Below are 21,792 nucleotides of genomic sequence, written 5' to 3' on the forward strand. Positions count from 1 at the left end.
TTTTCCTTAATTTCTGCAGACAATGTTTTGTAGTTTTTGATGTATAAGTCCTTTGCCTCTTTACTTGAGTTTATTCCAAAGTATTTTATTATTTTTAATGCTATTGTAAATGGAATTGTTTCATTAACTTCTTTTTTGTTTGTTGTTAATGTATGTAAACACAACTGTCTTTTGAGTGTTGATTTTATATTCAGCAACTTTGCTGAATTTATTAGTTTTAACATTTGTGTGTGCATGTGCAATCTTTACAGTCATCTACATCTAAGATCATGTTGTCTGTGACTAGAGAAAATATTACTTCTTTCCCAAGTTGGATGGTTTTATTTCTTTTTAAGCAGAATTTCTTCCAGTACTATGTTGAATAGAAGCAGTGAATGCAAGCATTTATCTCTTGTTCCTCATCTTAGAAAAAAGCTTTTAGCCATCGAGGATGAGGTTAGCTGTGGACTTTTTATGTATGGCCTTTATTATGTTGAGATAGTTTCCCTCTATTCCTATGGAATTGAGTGCTTTTTATAATGAAAGGCTGTTGAATTTTGTCAGATACTTTTTCGGGACCAATTGAGAATGTGCATTTTTAAAAATTCATTCTGTTAATGTAGCATAATATATTGATTGATTTTTTTTTTGTATGTTGAACCATCCTTGCATTTCAGGAATAAATCCCACTTGGCCATGATGTATAACAGTTTTAAAGTGCTATTGAATTCTGTTTTCTAGTATTTTGTTGAGGGGTTGTCATCAAAATTGTCAAGGGTATTGGCCTATACTTTTCTTTTGACTTTGCCTGCCTTTGCGGTCAGGGTAATGCTGTCCTTATAGAATGAGTTTGGAAGTATTCCTCCTCTTTATTTGTCTTGGCAGAGTTTAAGAAAGGATTAGTGTTTTTTCTTCTTTAAATGTTTGGTAGAATCCCTGGTGAAGCCACCTGGTCTTGAGCTTTTCAGTGACAGGAAGTTTTTGTTACTGATTCAGTCTCCTTACTAGTCAGAGATTGCTTAAGATTTTTTTTTTTTTCTCCTGAGACAGGGTCTCACTCTGTCACCTAGACTAGAGTGCAGTGGCGTGATCATGGCTCACCGTAGTCTTGACCTCACTGGGCTCGTGTGATCTTTCCACCTCAATCTTCTGAGTAGCTGGGACCACAGGTGTGCACCACCTCTCCTGGCTAATTTTTGTATTTTTTGTAGACAGAGAGTTTTGCCATGTTGTTCAGGCTGATCTTTAACTCCAGGGCTTAAGCAAGTCACCTGCCTTGGCCTCCCAAAGTGCTGGGATTACAGATGTGAGCCACTGTGCCTGGCCAAGATTTTTTATTATTTCATGAATGAGTCTTGGTAGGTTATATGCTTCTAAGAATATTTATTTCTTCTCGTTTATTACGTTTGTTGGCATACAATTATTCACAATAGTCTCACAATTCTTCTTATTTTTGTGACATCGATTGTAACATTCTTTCATTTTTAAATATAGTTATTTGAGTCTTCTCTCATTTTTTCTTAGTCTAGCTAAGGGTTTATATATTTCATTGATCTTTTTGAAGAATCAGCTCTTGGTTTTGTTGATTTTTTTCTATTTTCTATTTCCTATTTCATTTATCCCTATACAATCTGTATTATTTGCTTTCTTCAGCTACGTTTCTTTAATTATATTTTGTTCTAGTTTTTGGAGGGTGTAAACTTAGATTGTTGATTTGAGGCTTTTCCTCCTTTTTAAATGTAAGTCTTTACTGCTATAAATTTCTTCCTTTGTACTGCTTTTGTTGTAGGCCATAAGTTTTGATATGTTGTATTTTCTTTATTTGTCTCCATATATTTTCTAAGTTTCCTTGTGATTTCTCCTTTGACCCTTTGGTTGTTTAAGAGTAAATTATTCAATTTCCGTATCTTTGTGAATTTTCCTGTTTTGCTTTCCTGTTGATTTGTTTCATTCTATTGTACTTTGAGTGATTAAATCTTAAATGTGTTAAAACTTGTTTTGTGGACTAACATGTCTTCTGTCTTTGAGAATGTCTGCACTTGAGGAGAAGGTGTATTTTGCTGTTGTTGGGTGGAGTGTTCAGAATATGTCTGTCAGGTCCAGTTGGTTTGTAGTGTTGTTCAAGTCTTCTGTTTCTTTGCTTATCTTCTGTCTGGTTCTTTATATAACTGAAAGTGAAATATTGAAGCCTCCTACTATTATTGTGCTGCTGTCTAGTTGTCTCTTCAGCTCTGCCAATGTTTACCTTATAAGTTTGGGAACTCTAATGTTAAATGTATATATATTTACGGTTGTTATGTCTTTCTTGTGAATGGACCCTTTTATTACTGAATAACAATCTTCTTTATGTCTTGTGGCATAAAATCTTTTGACTTAAAATCTCTTTTGTCCAATACAAATGTAGTCACCCTTACTTTCTTTAGATTCCCATTTGCATAGAATATCTTTTCTCATCCTTTCACTTTTAACCTATGTGTGTCCTTAGAGCTAAAGTGAGTCTCTTGTAGACAGCATGTTCTTTGATCTTTTTAAAATCCATTTAGTCAATCTATATATTTTAATTAGGATTGTAATCCATTTACTTATAAAGTAATTACTGATAGGGAAGGACTTACTGTTGCCATTTTGTTAAATTTTTTTTCCTGGATGTGTTATAGCTTTCTGCCCTTCCTTTCCTCTCTTGCTGCTCAATTTCTTTTGTGTTTGATTTTCTCCTTTCTTTTCTTTTCTTTCTTTTCTTTCGAGATGGAGTCTTGCTTTGTTGCCCAGGCTGGAGTGCAGTAGTACAATCTCGGCTCACTGCAAGCTCTGCCTCCCGGGTTCATGCCATTTTCCTGCCTCAGCCTGCCAAGTAGCTGGGACTACAGGCGCCCACCACCATACCCGGCTAATTTTGTTTTTGTATTTTTAGTACAAACCATTGTAACATGGTTTCACCATGTTAGCCAGGATGGTCTCGATCTCCTGACCTCGTGATCTGCCTGCCTCGGCCTCCCAAAGTGTTGGGATTACAGGTATGAGCTGCCATGCCTGGCCGTGTTTGATTTTTTTGAGTGATATGTTTTGATTCCCTTTTGATTTTCCTTTGTATATATTCTATATATATTTTCTTCCTGGTTACCATTACAATTACATGAAATGTAACAATCTCTTTTAAACTGATAATTTCAATTGCATATAAAAATTATACTTCTGCTGTTGATTTCTTGTTTCATCCCATTGTGGTCAAATACAATACTTTGAATAATTTAAGTCTTCTTAATGTGTTAAGACTTGTCTTAACAAGTCTTAAATCTTGACTTGTCTTTAAGACTTGTCTTCCCACACTTTATGTTGTTGATGACTTCAGTTACCTCTTTGTATGCTGTGTATGCATTAACATAGTTTTCTGATTACTTTTTACACTTTGGTTTTTTAAATTCTATACCTGATTTAAAAGTAATTTCTATCTATTTATATGGTTTAATGTTGCTGTTTATCATTCTTCCACTTCAATTTGAAGGACTACTTTCAGTATTTCTTACATGGCAGCTCTAGTCATGATGAACTCTCTTGGTTCCTTTCCTTTTCTTTTTTCTTTCTTTCTTTCTTTTTTTTATTTTTTATTTTTCGAGACAAAGTCTCACTTTGTCACCTAGGCTGGAGTGCAGTGGCTCTATCACTTCAGCTTGACTTTATCTGAGAATGTCTTACATTTTTTTTTCATTTTTGAAGGAGAGTTTTTACCATATGTAGTATTTTTGGTTGATTTTTTTTTTCCTTTCAGCATTTTGAATGTATTATCCAACTTCATTCTGTCCTGTAAGGTTGCTGCTGAGAAATGAGGTTGTAATCTAATACAAGCTCCCTTGTACAAGATGAGTCACTTTTCCCTTTTTGCTTTCAAGATTCTCACTGTCTGTGACTTTTGACAGTTGGATTATGATATGTCTCTTTGTGGATCTCTTTATTTTTATTCTACTTATGGTTCTTTTAGCTTCTTGATTATGTATGTCCATTTCTTTCCTCAGATTTGGGAAGTTTTCAGCCATAATTTCTTCAAATAGTCTCTTTCCCCGTTTGTTCCTTTTAAATTCCCATAATGCATATGTTATTCTGCTTGACACTCTACCATAAGTGCGTTAGGCTTTCTCTGCTTTGCTTCACTCTTTTTTTGTTTTTGCTTCTTTGTCTTGATAATTTAAAAAGTCCTGTTCTTGAATTTACTGATTCTGTCTTCTGTCTGATCAAGTCTGCTATCGAGTACTTCTTGTGAATTTTTAAATTCACTTAATATATTCCTCACTCCCGCTAGTTATGTTTGGTTCTTCTTAGTTTCTCTTTTCTGATACTATCATTTTGTTCTTTTTTTAAGAATTTCATTAGTTTTTTCCATCTGCGCCTTCTTTTATGTCCTTGAACATCCTTACGACAGTTATTTTGAATTATCTGTATGCTAATTCATATATTCCCATGCCTTTAGGGTTAGTTTCAGGATATTTAATTTGTTACCTTGGGCCCAGTCTTTGTGGTCAGGTTTCATGCAGGAAGGACTTTCACTGATCAGCATGGCCAGAGATCCTGGAGACGTCTAAAGCCTTTTCTGGGGATGTATACTCTTCACACTTGCACACTTAATGTATTAGGTTGGTGCAAAAGTAATTTCGAAGCACCGCAATTACTTTTGCACCAAGTTAATAATGGAAGGGTGTGTTGCTTTCTACTCAGGGGCTCCCTCTGATGTCTCTCTGTGGTACTGCAGTTTCTTTGGTGTGTAGCAAACTCAGGTACTGGCACTCCCCCTACTGTCTTTCTATGGTACTGCAGACTCCGGGGGTAAAACAAGCCATGTTCATTGCCTCTGTTCTGAGTCCACCAACCTGCCACCCTGTTCCTGTAAGCATTTAAATTCAGAGAACACAGAAACCAGTCCCTTGGGCAGCCCCACAAAGAGTCAGAATGTTGAAAATATTCTACTCTTTTCCTTCTTTCCTCAGAGAGAAGTTGGGAATGTTCTCCTGAGCACACTCTGTGGTACTTGGGAGGAGGCACTCTGGCACGTGTGGGCCAGGAATTTTCCTACGGGGACTTCTGTGTGGTTGGCTTTGCACGGGCCAGGGGTGCTGCAGAGACCTCTGAATTGTATTCGAGATCTCTCGCAGAGGCAGTTGGTCTGTATCGTGTGGTTAAGTCAGCGGCTTCACGTGGAAAGTAGAGTCTGGGGTTTCCTACTCTGCCATCTTGCTGATGTCACTTTGTTCATGTCCCTCAGGTACAATGAGGTTTGTCAGGCACTGAGGATTTTCATACCATCATCAGCTAAAGGTATAGTGCAGTTAGCCCTTCACATCTGCTCTGAACTGACAGCTCTGCTGGTCAGTGCAGTTCTGCATTCCCTGCCAGATGGTGGAAGGGAGAAGCCGCTATTACGAAGGGAGTTGTTAAAAACTTATCTTTCCTGTTATAACGAACAGAATTCGTGGTTGGAAAAAGAACTTACTTCAAATATTCAGTTTATAGATGGAGAAAATGAGCCCCATCACATTTAAGTGACTTTCTCAAGGCCGTATGGCTACTTTAGAGTCAAATTTATAACATTACTATACTTGGCAGATGCTTTCCTCAATTCTCTTACATTCTTACCCTGAAACCCTTTCAGGAGGTGGAAATTTAGATCTGAGCCTTTGAGCACCTGCCTATCAGAGCTCTGAAGGATTTGTGGTTCTGAACTTAACAGCAGTGTTTTTATTCTTTTGAGAACAGGAATTCTCAGGGTCTTTTAGTAGCATGTTTTACATGAATGCGCAATAATGTAGAACGTCACCATCTGCCTCCTTCCATGTTACTTGTCGTATCTGACCCACAGCGAAATGACAATAACCTTATCTTGATCTTTGTCACCTCTTGCTGGCGTCCTTGAGATCACATATTTAAAGGGTGTTTGGGAAAGGAGTGAGGGCTTTGGAGTTCTGGGATGAATGGAAATAGGATTAGCTGTAAACCCTATATTTGAGGGTCTGAACCAAGTAAATTGGCCAAATAGGACCTTAACTGAGCTGGAATGGGACCTGCGATAGTGACTTTACCATCTCGCGGCTCCAGTACTAAGTTATGGAAAACATTTTTGCAAGGACTCAGAGTGTTGGCAAAACTGCAGTGTTGACCAAGTTTGCTTATCCCATGTGCTTTTTACCCAAATTCTTCCACTTACTCCCCATAACAGTATTCTCCAAGTTAGAAAAAAAGCATTTGAAAACAAATCTTCACTGAGATGTTGTGGATAGGTTTAATATAATCCTCAGAGACAGAGAATCTGTGTTTAAAAAATTCTTGAAAGATTATTTGTCATGATAATCATGATGATGATGATAAAAAACAGTACTAATCCCATTGAAGTATTTGTTCTCTAGGTCTGGTCTCTTTTTTTTTGAGACGGGAGTCTCACTCTGTCGCCCAGGCTGGTGTGCACTGGTGCGATCTCGGCTCACTGCAAGCTCTGCCTCCCAGGTTCCTGCCATTCTCCTGCCTCAGCCTCCCGAGTAGCTGGGACTACAGGCGCCCACTGCCTCGCCTGGCTAGTTTTTTTGTATTTTTAGTAGAGACAGGGTTTCACCATGTTAGCCAGGATGGTCTCCATCTCCTTACCTTGTGATCCTCCCGCCTCAGCCTCCCAAAAGTGCTGGGATTACAGGCGTGAGCCACTGCGCCCGGCCTAGAGTCTCTTTAAGCCTCACTACCAAAATAGAAAACTCCAGGAGGTTGAGGTTGGAACCCTGGATTCTCTGCTTTGGTGAAGCTGCAGAATCCCAGTTAAGTCACTCCTCACTCATAGTTTAACTTCCTCTCTGTAAAATGGGAACAAGAATGCTACTGCATACTGATTAAATGCAAAGTGCTGATCACAGAGACATGTAATAAATCTTATCACCCTTTGTCTGTGGACGTTAGCAGAGGGAGAGAAGGCAGAACTGAAAGGAGGGTTGGTGATGGGTGTAGGGGAGCCTCTACCTAATGCATCATTGTGTTCAGTGGGACTCTTAGTTTAGGAAAAGGAAAGGGATGGATGAGCCCCGTTCCCCACCCTCATCCCCAAAGGCGGGAAAGATGGAAGGGAGGTTCCCAGCTATTGGGAGAGCCTTTTATGCCTTGGGGGCATGAGAGTTAATGCTATTTATTCATCTTCTGAAAATTCATGGGCTGGTATTTAAATACTTCAGTCATATTTACTCTTTTCATGAAAAAGTAGAAACTTAAGTGCCTAGGGTGACTTTTAAACATAAACATTATTTGAAAAGAAGCGAATGCAATATTTTGGCATTCTATTCCACATCTAATTCCAGGGGCCTTAACAACCATAGCTGAAAATTTGCTGAGTGCCTGCTGCTTACTGCGTAACAGCCCGGCCCTCTACCCGCATCTTGAATTAGGTTCTGCTATCAGCCTGTCTTCCACCTAGGGGAACTGAGGCACAGAGACGTGAAGAAACTTTTCGAGATGGTAGAACTGGTGAGCAGCTGAGCCCCTCTGCAGCCAGGCTGCGCCCTCCATGGGCGTGTCGCCTCACGTGACACGTCTGCTCGAAGTTCCTTAGTGTCTCCGTGCCTCATCACCACTGCTGGTCTGGGACAGCTCTTTGGGATTCCCTTGTATGGACAGCTGTAAACACCTAGACCTCGTCCCCCTCCACCTTTTTGTCCCTGTCAACACCTATTGGTCCTGTAGCTTGTCTGTTGGAATCTCTGTTTCTGGTTTTTGTTTTTGTTTTTGTTTTTTGAGATGGAGTCTTGCTCTGTCACCCGGGCTGGAGTGCGGCGGCACCATCTCAGCTCACTGCAAGCTCCACCTCCCAGGTTCACGCCATTCTCCTGCCTCAGCCTCCCGAGTAGCTGGGACTACAGGCGCCCGCCACCTCGCCCGGCTAATTTTTCTGTATTTTTAGTGGAGACGGGGTTTCACCGTGTCAGCCAGGATGGTCTCCATCTTCCTGACCTCGTGATCCACCCGCCTCGGCCTCCCAAAGTGCTGGGATGACAGGCTTGAGCCACCATGCCTGGCCTGTTGTTTTCTGTCTCTCGTTTGTTTATGAATGAATATTCATGGTTTCATTTGCTCTCGCAACGTTACTCTCTACTTTTTCCTCTCCATGGAGGTAATGTAATTTTTTTTGTAACAGGTGATTATTTTCAGGAACATCTCTGTCTCCGATGATCTTTTATTAGCCATTTGCTCGACTACTTGGGTCAGCTTGTAATCGTCATCATGTTCTAGGGGACATTTAAAAATTATTCTCTTTCAAAAGTAAGACAGTGCTAGATAATCAGTAAGGTGACTGTTGTTTATAATGGTCTATTGTATATTTCAAAATAAATGAAAAAGAATAATTCAGATGTTCCTAGCACAAAGAAAGGACGAATGTTTAAGCCAATGGATGTTCCAATTACGCTGATTTGATCTTTATAGACTATGTAAATGTATTAACACATGTATCCCAAAAATATGTACATCTGTTATGTATCAATAAAAAAAGAACATTAAAAGAGAAAAGAACGTATTTTTTCGTGTTGCAGTTGGCAAGCTTGTGAGCATTTAACATGTGAAGTTAAGTAATTATAACTTTACAACTGCAATTTTTACGACCCATACTTGTGCAACATCCGGGGGTCACCTACAGTGCCAGATGCTGTGGGAAGGGTGAGGACGAATCACAGAGACCTGCCTTCTGATGGCCAGCTTTCCTTGCTGAGGGTGCTAAAAGGCGCCCATGACCTAAAAATAGGGAGTAATCATATAATGTAGGGATTCAGAGAAAGGAAATACATCTTTTCTTCTCCACTACTGTATGTTAACTTAATTTCCCTAAAAGACCCCAGACACTTATTCAAAGTTTATGTGAGTGGCTGAGCCCAGTGGCTCATGCCTGTAATCACAGCACTTTGGGAGGCCCAAGTGGGAAGGCTGTTTGAATCTGGAAGTTCAAGACCAGCCTAGGCAACATAGCGAGACCCTGTTTCTATAAAAACATTAAAAAATTAAAAAATTAGCCTGATATGTTGGTGTGTGCCTATAGTCCTAGTTACTTAGGAGGCTGTTACGGGAGGATTGCCTGAGCCCAGGAGGTCCAGGCTGCAGCGAGCCTTGATTGCACCACTGCACTCCAGTGTGGGCAACAGAGCAAGACCCTGCCTCAAAATAAATAAGTAATAAAATAAGTTAAAATTCTGCATGAGAACTACCTTTTGTAAGAGGTAGTAATCAAAAGACTCAACTCAGAAAGAACTAAGTGACTGTGACTACCGGTCCTTGTGGCCCTGGACGCCTGCCACCTCCATGCTCTGGGTTCTGTGTAAATCCATAGACTCATTCCTTCTGTGATGCCTTCCTGCCACGCCACCTTCCCCTGGTAGATGACTGCAGAACCATACCTTGTGAACCCATGCTGAGCCAAGCACAACTCCTCTGTCTTTTTTTCTACTTTCTTTTCCTCTCCTTAATTTTTCTAAAGTAAATTATGCTGTCATAAGTCTGGTTTTAGAGAGAACCTTCTTGGAATTTTGAGAAGCCAGCTCAATACGACTTGCCGTTTCATGCTGGAAAAGTTAGGAGAACATCTAGAATCAGATCAGCCAGGCTTCCTCTTTTCTTGTTATGAACCACGCCAGGAATTAACCCCATTTTAGAAGGACACAACTTACTTATTGACCCACCTGACTTATTAAATAACATCTGTGCTCATCTCAGGGGACCCAGGGCCAAATAAGGAACCATCAAAATTAGCAAAATGAGACATTTATTACCATATGAAGACCATCAGGAGAGGGGCTGAGGTGAGTTTAGCAGGAATCTTGTACTATATTAAATGTGATTTTTAGATGTCAAGTCCCAAAGGATTTGATGTTGGGAACTTTCTTCAAATAAAATACAATGTATTCCCTTTTGACCATGACAGGATTCCTTTAACTTCCACAATAAGCAAAGCAAAGCATCTGCTCACCCCTAGTTTTTGGCACGTGCCTCTAGGTCCGTCCACAGACCCACCCGACCCTGCATTCCTTCCCCAGCAAGGCCGCTGCCAGGTCCCCCTTCCCACTGGGGCTGTCCCCTCAGCTCATCATGATAGTTCAGGTAGTCCTCCACAAGCTCTCCTCTCTGGCTTCTTCCAGGATGCAGACGACCGTGGAGAGTGGAGAAAAACAACCAAGCCTAGATCTGCTTTGGTTTTGTAGCAGAGACAAAGAGAAAAGGCAGCCCATGGACTCCCCTTAGGACCACCTCAGTCCGTCAGTGGAGCAAATGTGGCTGATGCTTGTTGAGGCTTAGCCAGGTTATCTTTGCAAGGTTCACGTATGCTGCACAACGTATGAGTTTATGATTCTTCTCAGATATACTAATTCTCAATTCTTAGGAAATAATAGCAACCAGATAAGGAAGGTAGAATTCAAAGGAAGAATCCATTTTAACCCAAATGTATGGGACTCAGTTCCATCATCCCTATTTTATTCTTTAAAAAAATAGAACCTGCTTTCTTTCGCTCAGAAAATTGCTCCCCACCACCCCATTTCTGGCTTTCCTACCTTCGTATCCCCATCCTTCTCTTGGCTACTTAGGGTTTATTATATTGTAGTAAAATACACATGACACAAAATTTACCATCTTAACCATTGTTAAATGTACAGTTGAGTGGCAGTAGCCCGTTCACATCGCTGTGTAGCCACCACCGCCGTCTGTCTCCAGAACTCTTTTCGTCTTGCAGACCTGAAACTCTGTACCCATTAAACAGCTCCCATTTCCCCTTCTCTAGTCACTGGAAACCAACATTGTACTTTCTGTCTCTTTGAATTTGACTACTGTAGGAGGCTTATATAAGTGGAATCATAGTATTTGCTCTTTTGTGACTATCTTATTTCACTTAGCATAATGTCCTCAAGGTTTATCCATGTTGTGGCACGTATCACAATAGCCTTCCTCTTTAAGGCAAAATAATATTCCATTGTCTATGTATACGGTATTTTTTAAATCCATTCATTTGTTGATAAGCACTTGAGTTGTTTCTACCTTTTGGCTATTGTGAATAATATTATTAGCATAGCTGTTCAATCTGTTTGAACCCCTCCTTTTAATTCCTTCGAGTGTATACCCAGACCCTGGAACTACTGGATCATACGGTAATTCTGTTTTTAGCTTTTTGAGGAATCACTCTACTATTTTCCACAGTGGGTAGATCATTTTTCTTCCCACAAACAATGCACCAGGATTATAATATCTTCATATCCTGGCTGGCACTTGTTATTTTCTGTTATTGTTGTTTGTTTGTTTGTTTTTGTTTTTAATAGTAGCCATCCGAATGGGTGTGAGGTGTTATTTTGCGGTTTTGACTTTTCATTTCCCTAATAACTGATGATGTTTTCATGTGCTTATTATCCGTTTCTATATTTTCTTGGGCAAAATGTCTGTTTAAGTTTTTTGGCCATTTAAATCAGGTTCATTTGTTGTTGTTGTTGAGTTGTAGGAGTTATTTATGTATTCTGGATATTAACCATTTAGCAGAGATACCATTTGCAAATATTTTCTCCCACTCAGTGGGTTGCCTTTTAACTCTGTTGTGCCCTCTGTGCACAGAAGTTTTAAATTTTGTTACAGTCAAGTTCATTTGTTTTTCTTTTGTTGCCTGATCTTCTGGTGTTATATGCAAGAGATTGTTGTTAAATCCAATGTCAAGCTTTCCCCCAAGCTTTCTTCTGATAGTTTTGTAGTTTTAGGCCTTACAGTTAGGTCTCAAATCCATTTTGAGTTAATTTTTGTATATGGCGTAAGGTAAGGGTCCAGCTTCATTCTTTTGCCTGTGGATATCCAGTTTTCCCAGCACTGTTGGTTGAAAAGACTGTCCATTCACCCATTGAACAGTCTTGGCAACTTTGTGGAAGATCATTTGTCAGGGCTTAGTCTTGAGTCTTTGAATGATAAACCTTGAGCTGCCTGAGGCCAGTCTCCTTCCTGGCCTCTACTGTCAGAGCCACTATTCTAGTGCTTCATGTACGTTAGCATGACTCTGCTTAAAAGAGCATCTGCGGGCACAGTGGCCCACACCTGTATTCCCAGCACTTTGGGAGGCCAAAGTGGGCAGATCACTTGAGGTCAGGAGTTCGAGATGAACTTGGCTAACATGGTGAAACCTTATCTCTACTAAAAATACAAAATTAGCTGGGTGTGGTGGCAGGCGCCTGTAATCCCAGCTACTTGGAAGACTGAGTCAGGAGAATCGCTTGAACCTGGGAGGCGAGGTTGCGGTAAGCTGAGATCGTGCCATTGCACTCCACCGTGGGAGACAAAGCAAGACCCTGTCTCAAAGAAAGAAGCTTCTACTAAAAGCTCTTCATTTTCCTTGGCATTTTGCGAGTGTGTGTGTGTGTGTACACATACTGCAAACTCTTATCTCTTACACCCTTCATCGCACTGTTGCACTTACTACATTTGCTGCTTCTCACTGCGAGCAGTTAAGGCTTTATGTTTGTTGGTTCTTTTAATTTAATGATATAAAAAGCTCTGGAAGCCCAAAGTCTAATAAGTTGTATGAAACAACCAGAAAACTCTCTTGCTGAAAGTAGGTCCATAACCAACTGACTTAACACCCTTTGGTATAGCATAATCAAAGGTTCTGCAGTGTTTGGAGATGGAACACTTGTTGAATCCAATAATTTGAAGAAAGATGCTACCTAATTTCCATAGCAGTTAGCAAAGCTTAGTCTAAAATGAAGAATACTCCTTTTATGAAACTTAAGCACTGTGTATTTAGTGGATGGAATGTGTTGGGGCGTTTTCCAAAATGCCAACCACTCTTGCAGCTCACATGACTTGGCCGTACTGACAGACATTGTAGGAGTTGGTTCAAATTCATTATCATTGCTTTCATTACGTGAAGGTCTGGGGATCACTGCCCAGGGCACAGACCAGTGGATGTGCAATTTTACAAGAGACTGAGAGCTCAGAGCTGCCATTCATTGTTTCAAAAGTAGAGTGTGGAATTCCATTTGTGAATGTTGAGTTCTTCAGCACAGTTGAAGGAAACACACTGACATAATTGCATAGATGACACTCTTGTTTCTATAGAAACGGTCTGTTTCATGGGAAAGGGTTCAGGAGTCTTGTTCATACTCCTCCTGGGCAGAAATTTTCTGGAATTGGTTCTGCCCCATCCTTTGTCAGTCACTGAGTGCAGAGTGAAGGGAATGTCCTCCTTTTGGAGGACACCAGCCTCCGACTCAGAGGTCCGTGGGCTCAGCTGTCTCATGATCAGGCTTGTTCAGTTCTTTTGCCGCCATAAAAACAGAAACTGGTTTCCCTTAAAGCCAAATGAGCCAGGGCGGCCTCTGACACACGGCATTAGAGAGATCAACCTGTGATTATATAAATGTTATGCCTTCATAATCGAAACAGTAATTGTTGGACTTACTAACACTCCATTGTGTTTTGAGTTGGATTTAAACTCTGTGATGTCTGTGCATATATGTATCTTTAAGTCATATTGATAACAATAAATAATATTTCTCATTTTTTATTGGTGTATAGACTCACCAGAACGTTGCCTTGAGTTGCTTTGCTTTGGAAGGATAGCTAGACAGCTATGTGGTGGACACGTAACCCAACAACTTTACTGACATTGCTCCTGTCTTGTGTTGAGCTTTATAGCAAAACTTTGACATTAAATTACTCATGCAGTAGCTCACCGTGTATCTCCTATCTTTGCCATAAAAATCAGCTTAAGTAATGTTACTATATATCTTTATAGTCTTCTATGACTGGCAACTTGCAGTGTATAAATATTCTATTTTCCTGGAACTGAAAAGATACAAGAAAGAATCTCTCGTCCTTGGAGACTTTTGAAAAGAAAGGCAGGCAGGGCTCGAATTGTAATTACAAGAAAAGTCCCAAAGAAAGCCCTGCCCATGTGTGTTTCCAACATGTCCTTGTGTTGCTCCGTATGAGACTTTGGGACTTGAATATGCTCTCCTGTCTTTCTCCGGCACAAAGTATTAACATCCATGTATTTTTCTCCACAGTAAAACCGACCGTAATTGACGTTGACATTTATGTTAACAGCATTGGCCCTGTGTCATCAATAAACATGGTAAGAAGCTCCTTTATTTTCTGATCTAACGGCTGTTGCACCTCCTCTTGTTACATTCTCATTGTGGATTTCTGTTTGAGATTTATCATGCGGGTTTAAAATTCACACTGACTTCTTAAATCTGTAGCACTTATTGGAATATTGAAAGTGGTAAAAAAAAAATGAAGAAATAGAGCTTGTGACAGTAGGTACCTTTCCACTTTTAGTTTCTTCTTTCATGATCCAAGAGACCTGTCTTGTGTAGTATTTCTTAGGAAAGGATTCTAGATCACTCAGATTTTACTTTCGTCTTCAGTTTGGACTTTGAGAGTAAATAAACGGCCTCTGCTTTTTAGTATGGGATCAAATATGTGCTTTCCCCAAGTAGGCTATTCCCACAGGCTTATAAGCAAATTAAGCTCGAGAACTATTGGATGTTCAGGAAAGAAGTCCTTCCCTGTGCGAAAGTGCCTGGCCAGGAAGCAAGTGTGGGGATATTGGAATACGCTCGGGTGAGAGCCTTCCCGGGTGAGCTGAAGGCCACAGTCCACCTGCCAGCAAAGGGTTACTAGGAGTCCCTAGGATCCCTGAGCAGGCCTGGCAATTGCAGCCCAAAGCGTTGTCAGGAACTGCCGCCTGCAGAGGTCCTGCCTGTGCTCCCTGGTGCACGTTTGCTCCTGATCCGGGGAGACATATGAGGCCGAGGGAGGGGAATTGCCAAAATGCTGACTTAAATGTCTTCTTTTCATTGCAGTGTTCTGTGGATGGAAATAACCCCTCCAAAATTAGTAGCAAAATCATTTCTTTTCATTGCCAGATTTTAAAAGTGTTCTTTTCTCTGGTGATATAAGGGTTCCATGCAGGGGTAAAGTTATATTTATGGGTGATTCACTTAAAAAATCTCCATATCATCCCTAAACTGGAGCAAAGAAGTGGAATGAATAAAGGAGAATTATTTCACACAACCTATGTGCTGCAGATAGCTGTATATTAAAATCAAGTTGTGGATGTAATATTCCCTTTTCCTGATACACCATTATTCAGTTGACTGCATAGAGTAACCCTTTCTTATGTATGTTTCTTGTGCTGGAGTTTTATTTTCTTGCATTTGTTCCACAGTCGTTTATTCAACACCTTTATGTCTAACATGTATCTATGTTTAACACTCAAAGAAGAAGTGCCTTCCTGGATATATGGTTACAGAATTATTTCAGGAATAGTCAATTGCATTTGCACATAGAGGGATTTTCATGCAGGTCTTTAGCTTTAGAATTTACTTTGTGCCTTATGTTAGGCTTTGTTACTAGAATCGATGGGAATTTTCATGTGGAAATCATGGGCTGCGGAGAAGGAGGCCTAGTGAATAACAGGTTCCTTCATCGTGATATGACCTGCTGCAGGAGTGGAAGGGACTTCTCCAGTGAGGTCCTCTTCATCTGAAACTTGATGGATAGGCGAGAGTTTGCCAGGTGGGATAGAGTTTGAAGGTCCTTGGTGACACAGGAGGACAGACTGTGTCACACAGCTGGGGAAGAGGGAGTGATGTGTGGAGAGATCCCTGGAGGGGCACACAGAGGGAGCCATGACCGAGGTCCTGAAGCTGCAGTTGATAGTCAGACCTCAGCCTTCTCTCTGTCCACAACAGATCCCTGCATTTGGAAACCATGAAAACCTTTTCCCATCAGAGATCTGAGCAGGTCATATTTCATGAGATTGGTTCAAATCCAGCCTGGGTGCGTTGGCTCACGCCTGTGATCCCAGCACTTTGGGAGGCTGAGAGAGGCAGATCATGAGGTCAGGATTTCGAGACCAGCCTGGCCAACATGGTGAAACCCCGTCTCTACTAAAAATACAAAAAATTAGCTGGGCGTGGTCGTGGGCACCTGTAGTTCCAGCTACTTGGGAGGCTGAGGCAGAAGAATCACTTGAACCCAGGAGGCGGAGGTTGCAGTGAGCCAAGATCGAGCCACTACACTCCAGCCTGGGTGACAGAGATAGATTCCATCTTAAAAAAAAAAAAAATTCAGTAAGATCACTAGTCAGACCCCTCTCTCCCTTAAAAAACACAAAAACCACACGATGACACAGAGCTCACATTAGGGACTTGATATCATGAACTCTGATCCTCCCTCTGGGGCGAGAAACGACCTTAGAATGGCCGGGGGCATCGTAAGCCCTGGGCCCCAGCGAAGAGCACGTGTGCACCAGCGTCCTGCTCATCTGGAGGCTGACACAGCACGTTTCCAAGGCTGAGCTGTGGCAGGATGTGGAGTAGAAAGCTTTCTTCTGTTAACTGTCTCATTTGTAAAACTTGCCCTGAATATTTTGAAACATCGTGTAGTCCAGTTGGTTTTCTTTCTAGCATGGCTCTCTACCCTACTGAAGGGGTGGGGAGCCAGTATGGCTGCCTGCTCCTGTGTGAGTCGGAAGCAGCTGACACTTGCAGCCCTGGGGAAGCCGAATGCTACAAGTGCTTTTCTCTGCAAACAGCGCCCAGGCTGTAGTCGGTGCCCAGCCGGGATGGCACTGTCTGGGCCACTCTGGAGTCTGATTTCCTGAGGAAGACACAGCGTACTACTAGCCTACCTTGGCTCAGCAAAGCATAGAGGGCAGGCAAGGATTTGTTTAAAATGCACACACACACACACTCATGCACACACACAGGCACACGCACACGTGTGCGTGCACACATGCATCACACGCACACACACAGGCACACACACAGGCTAGCACATTCACAGGTTTAATTCCCATGTTCTCCTTGCGTGAGCTGCTCTGTGTCTCTCTCTGTTCCTTCACGCACATGTGCCGTGCGACCAGTGTGAGGCCCCGTGCTGGGTGAAGGCGCGACACGATGAACCAAGGCCTGCTTTGGTGAGGCGAGTCTGTGGATGGGCTGAGTGCCAGAGTGGAGGTAGGTTCCCTTCTAAGCAGCCCGGACGGAGCTGGCAGGCTCTAGCTGGCCTGCGGGAAGTTTCAAAGCCCTCAGGAGGCAGGGGCCTCGGGGACCACTTCTGGAAGAATGAGTGGTTCTGACCTTTGCGCTGGGAATGCTTTGCTGGGAGACCAGAATGATGAGGGCGCCTCACGTTGCCGAGCGCATCGCATAGACCTGCTATGTCTGTGAAACCAAACAACGTAATTTTCAAAGAAGTAAAGGACTTAAAAATGAAACACAGTTCTTAGAAAAAACAATAAAAATGTAAAAGTAGAGAACTGACTGTGTAGGTGGGTATTAGGGATTGAGTTAGCAGGAAAAAGGAATATAAGAAAGACTAAAACAATCAAAGAATACAAGATGGGATGAGGCACACTCTAGAGATGCAGACAGGGTTTAAGGATGTAAATTTGTGTTGGGGGGTTGACCACAAAGGCAAAGTCTGGTAAAATGACGGCTTCTTGTCCACATAGTCATTTAACAATCAATGAAACAGGAAGCAATGACTATTTCATCTTCTCCTTCCTCTTCCTCATCTCACACTTTCTGCTTTTTATTGATATTATGAACACTGAAGATTCTGCCTCAGACATTCCTTCTGCTGAGTGGAAGTGAAGTTGCATCTCAGTCTATTGTTTGATGGATGATCTTTGTCTTGTTTATGCTGGAGCTGTGTGTGCTCTTTCTAGTTATGGAGAACACTCCGTTACCTGAACTTTCGTAGCCCTCTGCCTTTGTCACTGCCGCACACCTCAACGTGCAGCACTCCTCACAGAAAGTGTTCGTGGTTTGTTTCCACACGGGAAGGCTGCATGCAAGCGAGCTTGTGAGTTTATTTTTGAGAATATCCACTTCAAGCAGCCTTTTAGGCAAGCAAAGAAGAAAACCAGCATTCTGACACTTACTCTGTGCTGTTGACCCCAAATCCTTTAATCTTGATGGGACCATAGTGGAGAAGGTATTGACCTTCTGCTTGTTTGTGTCCAGTAAGCGGAAGCTTGTGGAGGAGATCTTAGAGCAAGATTCTGAGTGTGACCTGCTTGGCGGCAAAGCCCTGGCTTTGTCTCCTAATCAATGTGGACACACGGCAGCTGGACATACCTGTAGGGGCCCAGCCTTAACATGGAGCTCAAGACACAAAGGGTTCAGTGTGATCCAGTGTTAGGATTGTTTTTCTGTGCTTTTTTAAAAAATAATTAAATTAATAAATTTTATTTTTTGAGCATTTTTAGGTTTACATAAAAATCGAGCAGAAAGAGTTCCCCCGTATATTTTCCTCTGCACACACACACATACACACACACACATACACACACACACACATACACACACACACACACACACACACACACACACACACACACACACACACACACACATACACACACATACACACACACACACACACACACATACACACATACACACATACACACACACACACACATACACACATACACACACACATACGCACACACATACACACACATACACACACACACACATACACACACTCACACACATACGCACATACACACGCACACACGCACACACACATACGCATGCACATACGCACACACGCACATACGCACACATACACACGCACACACACGCACATACGCACACATACACACGCACACACACGCACACACACACATGCACACACATACACATACACAGACACACACACGCACATACACACACATACACACACATACACAGACACACACATACACACACGCACATACACACATACACACACATTATTATTAACGTCATGAATTAGTGTATTTGTTACAATAAATGAATGCACCTTAATCCATCTTTATCATCCAAAGCCTATGGTTTACATTAAGATTCACTCTTGGTGTTATTTTGTGGATTTCGGCAAACGTCTAGTGCTGTGTATCTGCCATTATAGTATCTTACAGAGTAGTGTCACTGCCCTTGAATTCTCTGTGCTCCAGCTGTTTATCCCTTCCTCTCCCCAGACACGGGCAACCACTGATATTTTTACTGTTTCCATAGTTTTGCTTTTTCCAAAATGTCATATACTTCAAATTATACAGTAGGCAGCCTTGTAAGAGGGCTTTTCTCCTTCATTTACAAAAGTACTGATACTAATTCATCTGAGGAAATCTAAGACTTGTAGTGAGTCAGTGTGATGTGACTACAACGTGATCATGTGTTACCAGAAATTAATGGGACCGCTCTGTGGATTGGGGGACAGGTCCAACATCACCACAATATGTTCCATTATATGATACATAACCTACACATTTGAAACTTAAAAGATGACCTGCAGCCGGAGAAATCATAAGAGAATACGTGAAGCCTCTCAAACCTTATCTCTGCTCCATTCCACTTGTGGCTGAAGCTTTAAGAAGTGAAGTCGGCCGGGCGCGGTGGCTCAAGCCTGTAATCCCAGCACTTTGGGAGGCCGAGACGGGCGGATCACGAGGTCAGGAGATCGAGACCATCCTGGCTAACACGGTGAAACCCCGTCTCTACTAAAAAAATGCAAAAAATTAGCCGGGCGAGGTGGCGGGCGCCTGTAGTCCCAGCTACTCGGGAGGCTGAGGCAGGAGAATGGCGTGAACCCGGGAGGCGGAGCTTGCAGTGAGCTGAGATCCGGCCACTGCACTCCAGCCTGGGCGACAGAGCGAGACTCCGTCTCAACAAAAAAAAGAAAAAAAAAAAAAAAAAAAGAAGTGAAGTCAGGAGGTCAGGAGATCGAGACCATCCTGGCTAACACAGTGAAACCCCGTCTCTACTAAAAAAAAAAATACAAAAAACTAGCCGGGCGAGGTGGCGGGCGCCTGTAGTCCCAGCTACTCGGGAGGCTGAGGCAGGAGAATGGCGTAAGCCCGGGAGGCGGAGCTTGCAGTGAGCTGAGATCCGGCCACTGTGCTCCATCCTGGGCGACAGAGCGAGACTCCGTCTCCAAAAAAAAAAAAAAAAAAAAAAAAAGAAGTGAAGTCAGAGAATACCAAGTCCTGATTAAGGCCTGTGGAAGATAAATTCCATTTGGTCGTTACTGGAGGATGAGCTATTGCTTTGTGGAACTCTTTTGGAGTTATCTAAACTCAGGAAAGTTTAAAATAAGTGACAGCTAAAGCACCATGGTGCCCCCGACCTTGTTTTGTTTTTCTTTGCATTTCTACTGTGTAAAGTTCATAGCAGTTTTTGCATCTATAGTTTGATACCTTTCATCAGTGTTTGATAAAGAATGGCCATTATTTTTTAAAATATTGTTTTGGCACCATTCTAGGACTCTGGTCATGTGAAAGTTCCATGCTTCTCTCAGGACCCACTTGCTTTTATGCTTGTGCTATATTTTTTTCTTCCTTTGCACTCCATCTTTCAGCATACGAAGTCACTTTTCATCTCTGTCCTGTGGTCTTTTAAAGCTGTCTATTGAGTTCTTGATTTCAATTACTATATTTTCAGTTCCACAATTTTAATTTGATTCTTTCTAATGTATGTCAGTTCTCTGGTGAGAGTCTCCATCTTGCAATCTGTTTTCTGTAACACATTAACCATTAAGTCCCTGCTGCCGTCTCTGGTTCCATTTCTAACATCTGTTTTCTTGCTTCTTTCTATTACTTGGTATGCCTGATGTATTAGTCTGTTTGTATTGCTGGAAAGGAATATCTGAGACTGGGTAATTTATACAGAAAAGCGGTTTATCTGGTTCACAGTTCTGCTGGCTGTACAAGCGTAGCACAACCCTGTGCTTCTGATGAGAGCCTCAGGAAGCATCCAATCATGGCAGAGGTGAAGGGGGAGCCAGCTCGTCAATGGTGAGAGGGAGCAAGAGAGAGAAGGAGGAGATGCCAGGCTCTTTTAAACAACTAGATCTCTTGTGAACTAACAGTGATAACTCACTCATTACCATGAGGAGAGCACTAAGCCATTCATGAGGGATCCATGTCTATGACCCAAACACCGCCCACCAGGCCCCACATCCAACAAGGGAATCACATTTTAACATGAGATTTGGAGGGGATGAAACATCCAAACCATATCACCTGGCGATTTTCATTGTGTACAAAGATTTGTAGAGGCATTGGGTGGTTTTCCCTTGCCTCTCTGGAGGTCTGAGCTGGCATGGGGCTGGCCTGCAGTCTTGCTGAGGCTCCACTGGGCTCTGGTTCCGCTACTTTTCTGCATAGTTCCCCAGAGATCCCAACTGAGGGCCTGGAATGTGTCAACACCAAAAAAGTGCTGAAAATACAGCCCTTCTTTTTAAGCCATTTTTACAATTGTTTTTAAACCTCTTATGTTGTACAACTTAGTCAGGAAATGTGTGGAGGACATAACCAGTATTGGTTGACTTTCTTCTCTAACATTCATATTCCCTGAAATGGTGGCCCCTCCTTTTTTGACTCCTTGGCCAGTTTTTTCCTCAAGCTCTCCTGGATTCTTTTTTTTTTTTTTTTTTTTTTTTTTTTTTTTTTTTTTTTGAGACGGAGTCTCGCTCTGTCGCCCAGGCTGGAGTGCAGTGGCCGGATCTCAGCTCACTGCAAGCTCCGCCTCCCGGGTTCCCGCCATTCTCCTGCCTCAGCCTCCCGAGTAGCTGGGACTACAGGCGCCCGCCACCTCGCCCGGCTAGTTTTTTGTATTTTTTAGTAGAGACGGGGTTTCACCATGTTAGCCAGGATGGTCTCGATCTCCTGACCTCGTGATCCGCCCGTCTCGGCCTCCCAAAGTGCTGGGATTACAGGCTTGAGTCTCCTGGATTCTTTATTCTGTCTGTCCAGGTTTTCACATTATGTACCCTGTCAGAAGAAGA

The 21,792-nt window shown here is 42.1% G+C and overlaps 1 protein-coding gene across 1 annotated transcript in view; it reads left to right on the forward strand.

The window, feature by feature from the left end:
* Positions 1-21,792, forward strand: part of GABRG3 (gamma-aminobutyric acid type A receptor subunit gamma3) — a 569,129-nt gene that overhangs the window by 42,574 nt on the left and 504,763 nt on the right. Inside the window, exon 3 of the mRNA XM_033190806.1 lies at positions 14,013-14,080. Within this exon, the coding sequence (XP_033046697.1) occupies positions 14,013-14,080 (68 nt within the window). The remainder of the gene's footprint in view (positions 1-14,012; positions 14,081-21,792) is intronic.

Source organism: Trachypithecus francoisi, unplaced genomic scaffold, assembly GCF_009764315.1.
Source record: "Trachypithecus francoisi isolate TF-2019V2 unplaced genomic scaffold, Tfra_2.0 Lachesis_group3, whole genome shotgun sequence".
In the NCBI taxonomy this organism is placed as follows: domain Eukaryota; kingdom Metazoa; phylum Chordata; class Mammalia; order Primates; family Cercopithecidae; genus Trachypithecus; species Trachypithecus francoisi.